Source organism: Myotis daubentonii, chromosome 9 (assembly GCF_963259705.1).
Source record: "Myotis daubentonii chromosome 9, mMyoDau2.1, whole genome shotgun sequence".
Taxonomy (NCBI): Eukaryota; Metazoa; Chordata; class Mammalia; order Chiroptera; family Vespertilionidae; genus Myotis; species Myotis daubentonii.
The window spans coordinates 50,143,619-50,157,893 of record NC_081848.1 but is presented as its reverse complement, the minus strand read 5'-3'; the positions used below and the strand labels follow the sequence as shown (position 1 = coordinate 50,157,893).

The 14,275-nt window shown below is 47.3% G+C and overlaps 1 protein-coding gene across 3 annotated transcripts in view; it reads left to right on the top strand.

Moving 5' to 3' along the window:
- GALNT18 (polypeptide N-acetylgalactosaminyltransferase 18) overlaps window positions 1-14,275 on the top strand; it is a 305,995-nt gene that overhangs the window by 252,834 nt on the left and 38,886 nt on the right. For 2 of the 3 annotated variants that reach the window (XM_059708908.1, XM_059708907.1), the window contains exons 7-8: window positions 5,155-5,340; window positions 12,513-12,650. In XM_059708908.1, the coding sequence (XP_059564891.1) occupies window positions 5,155-5,340; window positions 12,513-12,650 (324 nt within the window). The remainder of the gene's footprint in view (window positions 1-5,154; window positions 5,341-12,512; window positions 12,651-14,275) is intronic. The other variant, XM_059708909.1, reaches the window with a different exon arrangement.

Here is a 14,275-nt window from a genome sequence, read left to right as displayed (position 1 = left end):
ACACATTGACAGAATAAATTAATAAATGGAAATATTATGAATAAATGTTATTAATAACAAAGACAGGGCAACTAAAAGTATTCAAGGGGATCTCATTTAGACTGGACGGGTCAAAGAAGGTAATATTGGTGCTGGGTAACAAGTAGGGGAAGAGTAATTCCAGAAAGATGGAATAGCAGGTGCAAAGGCACAGAACCAGAGAGAACTTGGTGTGGTCAAGACACATGTTGACCAGTGCCCAGCCAGAAGCCATGAGGTCCAGCCTTGGGTGGACATGCTGTCAGGTGTCCTCAGTGCCAGGAAGACTAGCATGGACCTCTCTTTTTATAACAATACTGGGTCTCATGCACTTTATGTGAAAATTAAGTTCTGCCTCTTGCAGGTGCTTCCTGTGCCTTATGACTTCACCTGACTTCTTGGTTAGAGCCTTGACCTTCAGCTCAGCCACCCCTTTGGTCCCCACCTCCCCTACCCTCTCTCCTCTTGGCACCCCTGCCCCCTTGAATTTGCAGCGCGAAGCCAGCATTCTTTCCTGCACCTTCGCCCTCCATCAGTGACCTTGCTTCCCTGCTGTCTGTAGTCTCCATCTGGTTTGGGTCTTCCCATATCACACCAGCTGTGACATGTGTCCCAGGTCCAGCTCCTTCTCTCACTTCCCATCCCCTGCCCCTCTCAAGCCTCTCTGGAAACTTCCTGGCATCATCCCCCATGGAGTCCAAACTCCAGTGACTTCCTTTCCTATACTTTGTCTACCACCCATGAGAGGGTTCTGAGATCAGCCGTGAGTGAGACTTGGAAGTCTCCTATCTCAACCATTGTCAGCAAGAGCCACTCATCACCCAGGACGGGAGAGCACAGGCTTTCTCATATTTACTTCAGCATCATTAGCCAGGCTCCAGAAGTGGTGGGTAAACACACCCAACACACATCTTCTGTTCCAGCAGCCAGAAGCTGCCGGGAACCCAAAGGCTTTCACCCTCTCCATAGATGAGGTCCTTCCACAGAAGAGAGGAGAGTGATGATGGCCCCTGGGTTAGCAAGTGCTCCCAATCTCTGGGGGGACCACAGTGGAAGGCAGCCCATCTGTCGTCTGGTGAGCTTCACCCAGACGGTTGAGTCCTCTGCTCCCTGAAGGTGCATGTGTGGAGAGCGGCTACAGCATTTGGACAGGTTCAAGCCTCGGACTGACTTGTGGCAAAGCCACATACAAGTCCCAGCTTGGAGGGCAAAGCCCTCCCAGCACAATTGTAGCCCAAAAGGCTTTTGTTGTAAGCTTGACCTTATAGTCTGACCCTGTAGTCCTAGGGTAGCTAAGGGATGTGGGCTGCGGGGGTGCAGCAAGTGCTGCCTAAACAAAGCTTGATAGAGTTCAGAGAATGGAACAACAGGAAAGAAGCAGATTTGAAACTCGCAAGAACATTTTAAACATCTTGCCCTTGTTTTGCTTTATGTGATCTGACTATAAAATAAAGCTTCGGCTTACAGGCTATGTCACTGTTTCCTCATCCAGGCATAGGGATCCACCTGGTCCCAACTATATTCTCTTGTCTGTCATCTTTAATCCTTCACTGCCCCTCCTCAGGTTCACCCCTGGCCATGCTGGACATGGTTCAGGATGCACAGGAGGAGCCAAATAGCAGTTATAATGGTTGTTTTAAAGTAATAATAATGGATGCAGACGAGGGCTCACAGGGTTCCCAGCATTATGACAGGAGCTTCCCAAGCCCACCACCCAGTGCAGGACCACTGTCATATGTTTTTCACAATGAGAGGTTAGGGAGCCTAAAATTGCCACTCAGCCAGCACACAGCTGGGTTAGAATAGACCCAGATGTCCTGTCCTCACCTCCTTGCCTCACCCCATGCAGTGCTCACATTGAGGCAGGCACAAGGTTAACAGATAGCCTCACCTCATCTCCGTCTTCCCCTGGGAGGAGGCACCTGCCAGAGGTGACACAGCAGCAGGTGGAGGAGGCGGAACCCTGGAGCCAGTTCCCTCTGGCTCCAACACTGTGCTTTAGGACACTTTGTGCTGCTCCCAGCAGGCAGAACCCCCCACCCCCCGCTGGAAACCCATCATCCGTCCTGGGCACCACTTAGCACATGTCTACAGTAGCAGTTGGTGAAGAACTTAAGAACATTTTGAAAGGGAAGGAGATAATTAAAGAGCAAGTGCAAGAGTGCTATCAGTGGGAAAGATAAGGCAGGGATGTTGAACTGACACCCTGAGGATGAGTCAGGGGAAGTGGGGTAGAGGTGGGGCAGGTAATTGCATGTGTAGAAGTCCAGAGGTGAGAGAAAACCCTGGCACTCCAGAGGAGGTAAAGGCATCTCAGCATGGCTGTAGCATAGAGTGTGTGGGGAAGCGGGCAGGAAGCTGGAGGGGTGGGCGGGAGCTGTGCTAGGGAGGGAGTGGTTCAGGGGGCCTCTGATCCAGCTTACACCTTCCAAAGATTCCTCTGGATGCTGTGTGGCGAAGAGGCTGGAGGAGGAAGGCAGGAGGGAATCCGTTGTTTGGAGGCTGTTGCAGAGCCCAGAGGGGACAAGACTAGGCTGCAAGAGGACAGTGGCAGTGGGGTAGAGTCAGGGAGGATCAAGAGCTTCACAGTGAGTTCACACACTCCCTTTACTGTGTGGCTAAGGGCCTGATGGGAGGTGCTGCCACCACCCTTCTGATTACAACTAGGAGAACCACCCACTCTTAGGTGAATAAGGAACTGACTCTTTGAGAAACAGGCCTCATAATAGAAGAGCTTCGTTATGAATCATGTTGTGCTCTGTTGCTGAAATATGTCAAGTAATAGCCTGCAGTTCCAAAAAGAATAATTACCCTGACTCTCTGTGTTGTCAATAACATATTCACAGTATAAACAGGCTTCCATGGAAAATCTAAGCCAAGTGAATTGGACATGAGCACAATTCCTGGGATGGATAGGTCACAGAAATGAAGATGCACAGTCTGAGGCTTGCACTCCCGATCCACAGGACCACTCTGGGTGTGGGAACTACTTTCAAAGCATGGATCCTCCTCTGGCTTTGATGGGTGTCATATACTTTTGTCTTCAGTACCAGTTGTGTGGTCTTGGGCAAGGGACAGCCGTTAGTCTGTCTCTTCACTTGGAATTAGAGGCAATAACAACTACCTCAGAGGGCATTCTAAAGAGTCTGTTGTATAATTTGTATGGTAATAACTGAGATTGATTGAGTATTATATGCCAGACATTTTCCTAAACAATTTGCATATAATAACTTTAATCTTCTCAACAGTTTCATGAGAGAGGTACTTTTATAATCCCTAAGATGAGGAAACTGAACCATAATGAGATCAATGACTTAGTCAAGGTCATATAGGTAGTAAGAAACAGCCAGGATTTGATCTCAGATCATGCACTCATAACCACCATGCTACACTCCCTCCCCACAAGCAGAGTCCAGGCCTGGAACATAGTGGATGCTTAGTGGGAATGTTTATTTCCTCTTCATTTGGCCCTAAATAATATGCCAAGTGCAGGACAAGCTTAGAAAGTGGTAAATCAATAAATTGCCTTCCAACTCTAACAGCCTGTGGGGGACCAACTGGTGTGAGATAGATTGATGGAAGAGGAGGAATTATCTTTCTAACTAGCATAGGGAAATTAAGCTAAATCCAAAGCTGACCTTATCTTAGATGAAAACATATGGTTGTTGATGGGCGAAGTTGTAAGTAAAAACATCATCCACCACATCATCTAGTTGACAATACCTGACAAGTGTCCACTGCTGTCCACCAAGAGACCTTGATTGCTTTACCTCACTCATCAGCTCTGACCAGGCATTTCAGATTCATGTCACATTGATTGATTGACTGATTAAGCATCAATATTTTTTTCATTCAACAAGTACTTACAAAGTACCTCTATGTACCAGGCCTTATCTTAGATGCTAGAAATGAGAAATGAATGAGATATGGGTTCTGCCCTCTAGGAACTCAGAGAGAGGGAGGGAGGCTGGCTTATCAGCAGGTAAGTTGTGATATCAAGAGCTTTGAGGGCCAGAGGAGGAAGCAATTGGCTCTGCCTCAAGAATTGAGCAAAGACCCCCACAACAGAGGGGTCATGTGACGAAGGTCTTGAGAGATGATATTTTTCAGCTGGAGAAAAAGTGGGGAGAGCATTCTAAAATTACAAACAGAATGGACGGAAGCCTCAAGGCACAAAAGCTTGTGCACGTTCTGGACCATTGCAAGTTCAGAGTGGCTGGAATGATTGCGGCAACAGCTCCAAAACACTGTCCCTTAATGCTCAGAAAGCAAGGTCATTTAAACATTTTTTTCGCCCTGACCGGTTTGGCTCAGTGGATAGAGCATTAGCCTGTGGACTGGGGCGGGAGTCCCAGGTTTGGTTCCGGTCAAGAGCATGTACCTTAGTTGTAGGCACATCCCCAGTGAGGGGTGTGCAGGAGGCAGCTGATCAATGTTTCTCTCTCATCAATGTTTCTAACTCTCTATCCCTCTCCCTTCCTCTCTGTAAAAAAATCAATAAAATATATTTTTTAAAAATTTTTTCAAAGTCAGAGTGCATCCAGTTCAAGCTCCTACTCACCAAGGTCATTGAAAAGTTTAATATGGGCTTTTTTTTCAGCTCCCTCTCTCTTGGGTTCTATCAGAATTCAGGACTCAGGAAAGATGGAGTAGGAGAAGGGTGTCTGCTCTCTCCCTGTGGTAACCACTAATCCTTGTCCAGGTCCATGCGGTCCCTGCAAAGATGACATCTCTGCTGGCAGTCCCTGCTGGTCCCTCCATGTCAGCACTGCTACAGAGACCATTCTCAAGGTTTTGTTAGCTTCTTCTTTGGGGCAAGGAGAACTCAGATCTTTGGTCACAAAATGCCATGTCTTTTCTTCGGAGGAGTGAATGGGATGGAGAGAGAAGGTGTATTAATTATTTGCACATAAACCCACAGCAAGAAGAAACAAGACACGAATTAATGACCCAATAATCTCCTTAGGTAGGAGTAGAAATAAGGTACAGCTTGCTGCTTTTGCAGACAGTGGTCTGGCGAGACAAGGTGAAGAGAGCTGGCTTCGTCTGTGCTCACATTGAGTAGTCACCTGTGGCCTGGGTTAGAGGCACAGATTTATGTCATGGCACTGATGAGTGGCTCTGTGTCTTCTGCAGGTGTGGCAGTGTGGTGGGAGCGTGGAGGTCCTGCCCTGCTCTCGGATTGCCCACATTGAGCGAGCCCACAAGCCCTACACTGAGGACCTCACTGCCCATGTTCGCAGGAACGCCCTCAGGGTGGCCGAAGTCTGGATGGATGAATTTAAAAGCCATGTGTACATGGCATGGAACATACCCCAAGAGGTAGGGAGCTCCCATGGGGATGGGTTTCTTGGGGCTTGGTGGGAAAAAAACAAACAAACAAAAAACAAACATAAGACTAAATCCTCTTCCCATGGGTCAATTAGTCTTGTTTACTGTGCTAAAGTGGACTCTTGGCCCCAAAATATACTACATGTTGAAGAAAGGGGCTGATGATGCAGTGCTATGCCATGACTTATCCCCATCCCTGGTTAGAATGCTTCATGGAGGACTTCTCTCCAGACCTTAGTGTCCTCATTTTAAATGAGAGAATTTGACCAGGTAACTCCAAGAATACTCGATGTTCTGAGGTTCTCAGCTTCCCTAACATTCAGTGCTTCACGGTCCTGACCTAAAAAAAAATACCAGCCATTACCAAAAATCACAAAATGCACCTTGACCTCCCTGTAGATTTAGATTCAAGGTTCTCCATCAAATCTTTGATCAATGAAATAAGGAATGTCCATATGCCTTGGGGATTTATTGAGCCACATAGATGGAGATGGGATACACTCCCAAAGGGACCCTCAGGAGGAAAAGGGAACTATTCTGGACATTTTTTAGGCTGCTTCTAACCTTCACAGAACCCCATCATTGCCTGCCACTATCCTCTATCCCTCTAGTCACCTACACTCAAGAAGTACAAGAAAGAAAGAAATTATTCTCTAGTCAATTTATTCAGCCTTGTCATGTGTCATATGGAAATGACCTTGAACTGCTGAGTTGGAAGAACCCAACAGATGCCAGCCACAGGATCCCAACCTGCTTAGCAGCCTGTCTGCCTGGAGATCATTGCTTATGTTGCATTTTATGTGTGACTGAGCTGTTGACTACATGACCTCCTCCTCTCCTCCCAAGGCCATGGCTTCCCTTGGGAGTCCTTTATAATACCTCAGCTCTCTCTTCCTAACAGGGCAATGATTGAGTTTTGCTTAAAGTTTCCATGTGAAGGCTCTGTTTCCTGATTTCTCTCATAAGCTATTGGCTGAGTGACTGAGAAAGTAGGTTGGGTTATGGGTACAAGCTTTTAGGCAGCCTCCCACCCCCACCCACCACTGTCACCAACATGGGGGAGGGACTTGAGTTGGGTTGCATACTCCCACCACCAGTGAGATTTCAAAATTTGGGAGGAAGAATGAGAAGCCAACGAGTACCAGTCAGAGTGTGCCCAAACCTATGGATCAACCCCAAGATTGCATCCCTGACAGTAGGCGTGTTTCTAGGGAAACGGTGGTACCTTCTGGACCCATCTGGGGCTGTGGGCGTTGGATCACAGTATTCTGGGCAGCATGCTGAGCCCTGCTGTGGGTGTCCTCTAATAGAAAGACATTAAGAACACTTGGAAACTCCAAAGAGCTCTCCAGTGAGGCGTTGCTAAGGGCTCTGCTAAAGGACTAGAGTCCTGTTCATACTCTTGCCCCCTTTCTCTCTGTACCCCCAAGCTAGAAATCTCCCCCAACTGCAGCTGCCAGATATTGAAACCATAGCAAATTCAATGAGAACTGAGTTAAAAATAATGGAAAACGATGAAATGCAGTATCTGTCTGTGACTCCTCAGGGTTGTAGCTCAAACCAAGCGAAGCGGGTGGGTAGGCAGTGGTGGTGAATCCCAGAAAGGCAGATGAGACGTGGGAGTGTCCAGGATAGAGACTTAGGCAGAGAAGAAAGGGGGTCAGTGTGTTTCCTACAAATCTGTCTCTGGACCCCCTTGTTCCCTTTATGTCCAAACTCCCTCTTATAGCTCTTTTCAAACTTCTGCAGAGTCAATACCTGTTCACTTCCCATTCACTTCTCAAGTCACATCCTAGTACCCCATCAAAACTGCTTTAGACAGTCATCATGGACATTTTAGTTTTTAACCTACAGGATCCCACCTTCCCTTGTAACTCTGTGCTCCCTTGGGGCCATGATCCCACACCTCAGAATGTCTTCATCTCTCTCCACTTGCTCCTAATTCCTTTTGAGCTCCTCTTACTTCCACTGGATGCGTAAGTGTCCCCAGGGATCCATCCTTTGCTCCCTCCTCTCATATGCACCATCTCTCTGGGTAATCCTACCTATTCTTCGGTTTTGTACCCACCTATCTATGGACAACTTCTGATTGATATCCCGAGCCCTGACTTCTACTGTTAGTTTCAGACTTACATCTGACAGCTTCTCCTGGATGTTCCCATGGTGCTCCAGACTGACCTGACCAAAACTGAGAACAGCTCCCCACCCCCAAATCGGCTCCAGTTCTTATTCTTTACCTCAGCTCGTGATACCACTGTCTGCCCAGACATAGGAGCTTGAAACTGAGTATCTTATTTTAATCCTCCTCTTTCTCAAGCCCCATTCCCAGTCCATCACCAAGCCATCCTCTCCCTCCTGCCTCTTCTCATGTAGGAGTTCAGGCCTGTCTCATCCTCCGCAACAGTTTCCATCTAGATTCCCTGGCTCAAGTCTTACCCCTCTCAAATCTACTCTCCACACTACCCCAAGTTATGTCTTAAAAACCTCTCAGTGACAATGTTATGTCCTACCTAAAATTGTTAAATGATTCTCCAGTGTTTGACACAGATTCAAGATTTCTCCTTTGCCCACCCACCCTGTTTTGGAGTCTGCAGATTGCCTGGACTATGGGAACTGTCCGTAGCTCCCTGTCCATTCCATGCTGTTTCTCACCTCTGTGTGTTTTCCAGTTTTGTCCTCTCTGCTTGGAATTTCCTACTCAAAACCCCTTCCCCAGCTTCCACCCTTACTGACTCCCCTCCATCCTTTTAGACTCAGTGCCAGCCGGGGAGAAGACTCCTTTTTGCATGGATGTCTCTGTCATTGCATCATCACCCTATAACAGATTGTTCTGTTATATAAAGGTCTCTCTCTCTCATAGACCAGTGGCTCTCAGATCTGGCTGGACTTGAAAATTACTTGGGCTTCAGCCCCAGAGATTGTGACTTAGTTGGTTTGGAAGGGGACCAGAGATCCTTTTTTTGGAAAACTCGGGGATTCTAATGTCCACCTAGGCGGAGAACCACTGCCCTAGACCATGAGCTTCCTGAGGACAGATTGGTTTTTTCACATTTGTGTCACCATGCCTAGCACAAGGCGGATCACATGGTCAGAGCTCAGTCAAACCTTGCTAATGTTTATTAACAGATGATTCTGCTGGTCCTGGGCATAATCCCTTCCTCCCTTGGTCCTAAAAGCACATCTGCAGACCAACTTGGAGAATCACTTGGAGAACTTTAGAAAAAACACTGATTCTGGGTCCCATCCTCAGAGATTCTGATGGTTACCGTGTAGGTGCCAGAATCTATAAAAAGCTCTCCGAGTGCTGGTTTGGGGCAGTCAGATTCCAAACTCATCTTTAGCATCACCTACTCCAGGCAGCCTTCCTTGAGCGCTCACTTCCTTTCCCTGCCATCCCGACTGCCCCACACCATGAGACGGACTAAGAGCCTTTCATCTGTTGTCCCTTAGCACTCTCTCTTCCCTCCACGCTCACACTGTGTGTAGTCTGTGAATGTGTCTGGATCTTCCAGACTCTCCTTTCTGGCAGACTGTGACTTCTTCCTATTTGAATACACAGTGGTTAGGGCAGCACCTAACACCTACTAGGCACTCAGAAAAGGTGAGTTGAATAAAAAACAAAGAAGAGAAAGTATAGATGCTGCATGGCTCCATGTTTGCCTAGCTGCCCTTAATGTGGTGACGTCCCAATACTGTACCTTTACCTCAGTCACAAGCACATCTGTTTTCTATTTACTTAACCTTTCCTCTATGGCATCCCAGCTGCAAATGTGGAGCTGGAACCCTTCAACCGTGCCTAGTGTCTGTCTTGGGAATTAAATAAGTTAACGTATGTAAAGACACTGATCAGAGCCTGGCAAATGGAAGGAGTGTTGCCTCTTGTTGCTGTTATTGCTTATGCCTTCTGCCTTTGCACCCCAGCTTCAAAATGCCCCTGCTGGGCACTCATCCTCTCCTGCTGCTTTTTATGCTGAATCTTCCCAGGCTGTGCACTGAACAGAAATGACTCTCACCTGCTCCCTCACCACGTCCAGTCTCAAGCATTTAGAAGGCTAGAGGAGCCTCCAGCTCTCGCTTCCTTCTACTTGAATTGAAAATCAGTTTTCTTATCAATAAACAGAAAGTCAGTGTGCAGCAAAGCATCCAGATTTTCTTACATGGGGTTCAGGGACTCTAGACTGGCCCCTGCTGAGTGCCAGGGGTGACTCGCCCTGGTGCTCGGGCGACGGCCCTTCCTTAGCTTTGGCTGCAAGGAATTGTGTGTGGCTGTACACACAGGCAGGAATACTGGACAGCTTTGTGTGTGGCTAAGTGTATTAGCTTCCTAGGGCTTCCAAAACCAGTTACTCCCAACAGAGTGACTTAGAACAACAGTAATTCATCCTCTCACAGTCTGAAGGTCGGAAGCCCAAAATCGAAGTGCGGGCAGGGCTGTGCTCCCTTCAAAGGCTCGAGGGGAGGATCCTTCCTTGCCTGGTGCTCCTTGGCTTATAGACACATCATTCCAATCTCTACCTCTGTCTCTGTGTCCAAACCTTCCTCTCCTTTCTCTTATAAAGATTTAGGCTCAGCCCTGGCCGGTTTGGCTCAGTGGATTAACCGTCAACCTGTGGAATCCCAGGTTTGATTCCCGTCAAGGGCACATGCCTGGGTTTCAGGCTCGATCCCCAGTAGGGGGTGTGCAGGAGGCAGCCAGTCAATGATCCCCTCTCATCATTGGTGTTTCTATTTCTCTCTCCCTTTCCCTTCCTCTCTGAAATCAATACAAATATATATTTTTAAAAATTTAGGCTCACCCTAAATCCAGAATGATTTCATCTCAAGGTTTCTAATCTACAAAGACCCTATTTCCAAATCAGATCACATTCGGAGGTTCAGATAGACAAAAATTTGGGGTGGAGAGACACTCTTCAATCCATTCCACCAAGTAAGTATTCAGCAAGGGAGGAAAGATACATTCATTGTTTTTCTAATAGCAAGGACCAAGGTGAACTTCTCTGAGAAAGTTTGCTTATTTCTCAATTTCTGCCCCCTGCTCTGAAAGAGTTTCACACAATTTACAGGAAACAAACGGTGCAGAAGTGCTGAACCATTAAAATGGAAAGGCTTAAGTCGATTAATAAACAGGAAGAGGAAAGGGTCGTTATATCCAGAAATATAAGCCACAGAAAGCTCTGATTCTTGAGTCTCTTAGAAGTCAGAGTACTGATGGCCCCTGACTGGTTACATCTCTCCCACCTTCGATTCCACCAGAAGGAGGGAGACAAACTGTCCCCAGGTCCTGAGTATAGAAAGAAAGTTTTCCCAGGGGAACACAAGTTCTTCTAGTGGCTCCTGGTAAAAGCTGAGGCATAGTGTTCATTTTCCATCATATAAAGGCAATTATAGCAGGAAGGGGGGAGGCCTGGATTCAGGTAAATAGCTTTGCGATATAAGGATAAAGTGCAGACAAGTTTAAAGGGTCAGTACTTCACAGGCGCCTTGGGGTGGGGTTACATTTAGTGCCAGTTGCTGTGTTCACTTCATAACCACTGTCTCCACTCCGGCTCATTAGTGTAGTTCAGATGATGTCTAGGCCAGGGGCACCGAGATAAGCCGAACATGTCTCCTGACCACAGGGAGCCAGGGTCCAGCAGAGAGGCCACGTAGCCGTCAGGAGAGGAGACTAGACAAATTATAGAGCAGCCACCCACCGAGAAGTACTCAAAAGACAGGTCTTCGCTGACATTCCTCCCTAGGACACTGGGTCTCAAACCCTCAGGCTGCAGCAGGTTCACATTTTTATGTTACCTGCATTCTGTTGGGCAAAAATAAATGGAATTCTTTTATATTTACATTTTGTTTTCACTGGACCACCCTGCCCCCACCCCCGCCATTGTCTGATGTCAAAAGCTTGTTAGGATCATGTTCAGACACATGCAGCAGCCATCTTTGTGATTTTTCTCAGACATGTCAGACTTAAACTCTGTCAGTTTCACTGTCATTCCAGCCCCAGTTTCTGATCCCCTGAGCTGATCTAGACCCAGCATTCACACATCCACCATGTGGGCCACAGTGCCGGTGGGAGAGCTGTGGTCCCCATCCTCCTCCATCTCCACTCTGGGCTGCTGTGTAATGAGATGCCAAGGTTCCTGGCTCCATGGTGCCCTCTCTGAGATGCCACCAAGTCTCCATTCTCTGCTATGGCATCAGCTCTGTTTCAGCCGACTCTGTGCCCTATTCAACAGCTGGTGTGGGGCTCAGGGACACTCTGTGCTCTCTCTCCACTTGGTGCTATGACCACAAGAAACATGGGGGCTTCTCTCTCCCTCTCCCTCAAGGACACATTCATGCCTCCAATACCACTCCTTGCTGCTGCACCATGGTGGCTCAGGGACCACCCTTCTGACCTACCTGGGAAGTGTGGGACACAGGTACTGTCTATGCTAAGACCCCCAGCTTAAGGAGAGAGTCTGCTTCTCTCACTGGGACTTGGCCTCAGGAGGCAGAAGGGCAGCCCCTTGCAGATTCACGGGGAAAGGTTAAAAGTACGCAACTCATAGCTCCATTTATTAATGGTGGGACTTCGGCAAGTCACTAAAGAGGTCACTCCTTGTCTGTAAAATGCAGATTAGATAGTGCTACTTCATGGATTTAAATAGAACAATATGCATAAATATAAAGAAATCTAATAAATAAGTATAAACATATATGTCTGATTCATATAGAACAAAGCCTAGCACATTGTTATACCAGCCTCATTGTGATGACCATTAGGAAGAGTATTAGAATTAGCACTATCCCATCTTTAATCCTTTTCCTTCCCTCTCCCCCCACAACTTAATCTCTCAGCTCTCTCTTGAAGTAGGAAAAACCCTTTTCAGACTATATTCCTCCCACTTTTTTCACCTACAGCCAGACTACAAGTTTCTGTTGTTGTTGTTGTTTTAGTTTAAAATGTGAGGATTTGCCATCGTTATTTCCACAGGCCTTTGATGACAGTCCCCATCAACGTTGAGACCTCGTTTCATAGTCCAGGTGGGGATGCCTATGGGTTAGGTACCTGTTGGGAAGTTCGAGTTGAGTTCCCTTCATTAGACAGTCTCCAGGAATCCTGGTGGGGGAGGACTGGGGAGAAGCATGCCCTGGTGGTGGCTGCATCTCTGTGTTTGCACCCCGTGTAGGACTCAGGAATCGACATCGGAGACATTACTGCAAGGAAAGCTCTGAGGAAGCAGCTGCAGTGCAAGACCTTCCGGTGGTACCTGGTCAGCGTGTACCCGGAGATGAGGATGTACTCAGACATCATCGCCTACGGGGTGGTAAGGAGCCAGCCCCTTGGGGTTCCATTCAGTCACAGAGAACAAGACCAGAGAGATGCTGGTTTCTAGAGTTGTGTGCAAGGCAGCCTTTGCTTTCCTAGCCCAAACCTCCCCAGTCCCTTACAAGAGGCACTTAGTCGCTTCTGCTAGGCCTATGCAATTCAGCTCTGGTCCAAACATGCATATTCCACTTGATAAAATAAAAACCTGCAGTTAGGTTAAGATCCCAAGGCCATATGACAAACACCTGTTGTTCCCCAGGAGTGGGTGCCTCCATGACTCCACTCACACACAAAGCCTCCTGAAAGGAGTTCTGGGAAATACAACTTTGAGTTTGCTGTATTTTGAGGGATATTTTAGTATTGCTCATTGATTGGTCCCCCTGTTGGAGGTGGCAAGATGGAGGGGCAGAGCACAGGCAGACCTGGTTCCAGTCTTGACCAGCACACTTCCTAGGTAAGTGTCTTAATGCCTATGGGCCTCCATTTTTTCATACAGTAAAGGGGTAAAAGAAAGTCTAAGATATATAAATGTATTTTCTATCTAAGTTTAAAATACTATTCTTCCAATATCCCCAGGACCATAAAATCCTTATGGTATTTTAAGTGATACCTGATTGATTTTGGGCTATCTCACCTGGTTTTTGTTGACTGAACAAACACATAAAGTTTTTCTGCTGATAGTTAAGTGCTACCTACCTCACCTTGTGTTAAGATGAGGAAACAGAGAGGCAAAGTGACTTGCCCATATTTATACAGGTAATCAATAACTCTGAGTCTAAAACATCAGCTGCTTATATCACCTCAATTCCTCCCTTGGAAGAGTGTCCCCTCAGACCTCTCTGATATCCCAGGATGGAAAGTTGAAGGTAAACTAAGGCCTCTCCCTTTGATGACCTGTTGTCAGAACTAAGTTCAAGGGCTGCCTCAGCAGAAATAAAATGGGCACAGCATGCGCCTGGAAGGGGAAGAATCCTTGTGGATGAATTGGCCTCAGTGTGCTCTGTGGGCCTCCCAATCTAACATCCTTGGATTCTTACAGAAACAGAGCTGAGATCCCAGGAATTCCTCTTCCCACCTCCTGCAGGGTCTCTGTTGTCCTGGGGACCAGCCTGTAAGAGGAGGACAGATCCTCCCACAAGTGTTGCCATGGGCATGGTTGGCATGTCCTCAGAGAACCGCCCACGGGCCTCTTGCCTCTCCACTCTCAGGCTGTTATAATTCCAATGTCAGAAAATTCAGCAGGTGCTGTCCAGCAGTTACCTGAGACTCCAGATCCTGTCATCACCATGGAAACACATTGGACTATGAGGTGCCCATTAGCCCTGCCTCCCTCCCCAGAACTATTCTGAGGACACAGTTGCTACTGGTGCTCCTACACTGCCCATACTAAGTTGCATGTGCTGCTTGGCTATTGTTGGACCCCGTCCGAAAAAGACAGTTAGGCAAATATAACTTCAGAAAAACGATTAGCCCAAAACCTCTGTGAGCCAGACCAAACAGTAGTAGCCAAACTCAGCCAAAGATGCAGGGAAAGCAGTAACAGGGGAGGTGTGTGCTGTTCTGGGTCTTGGCCAGGGGCATTCTTGTCTTCCAAGCAAAAGGGTCCTCTCTTACAAACACATA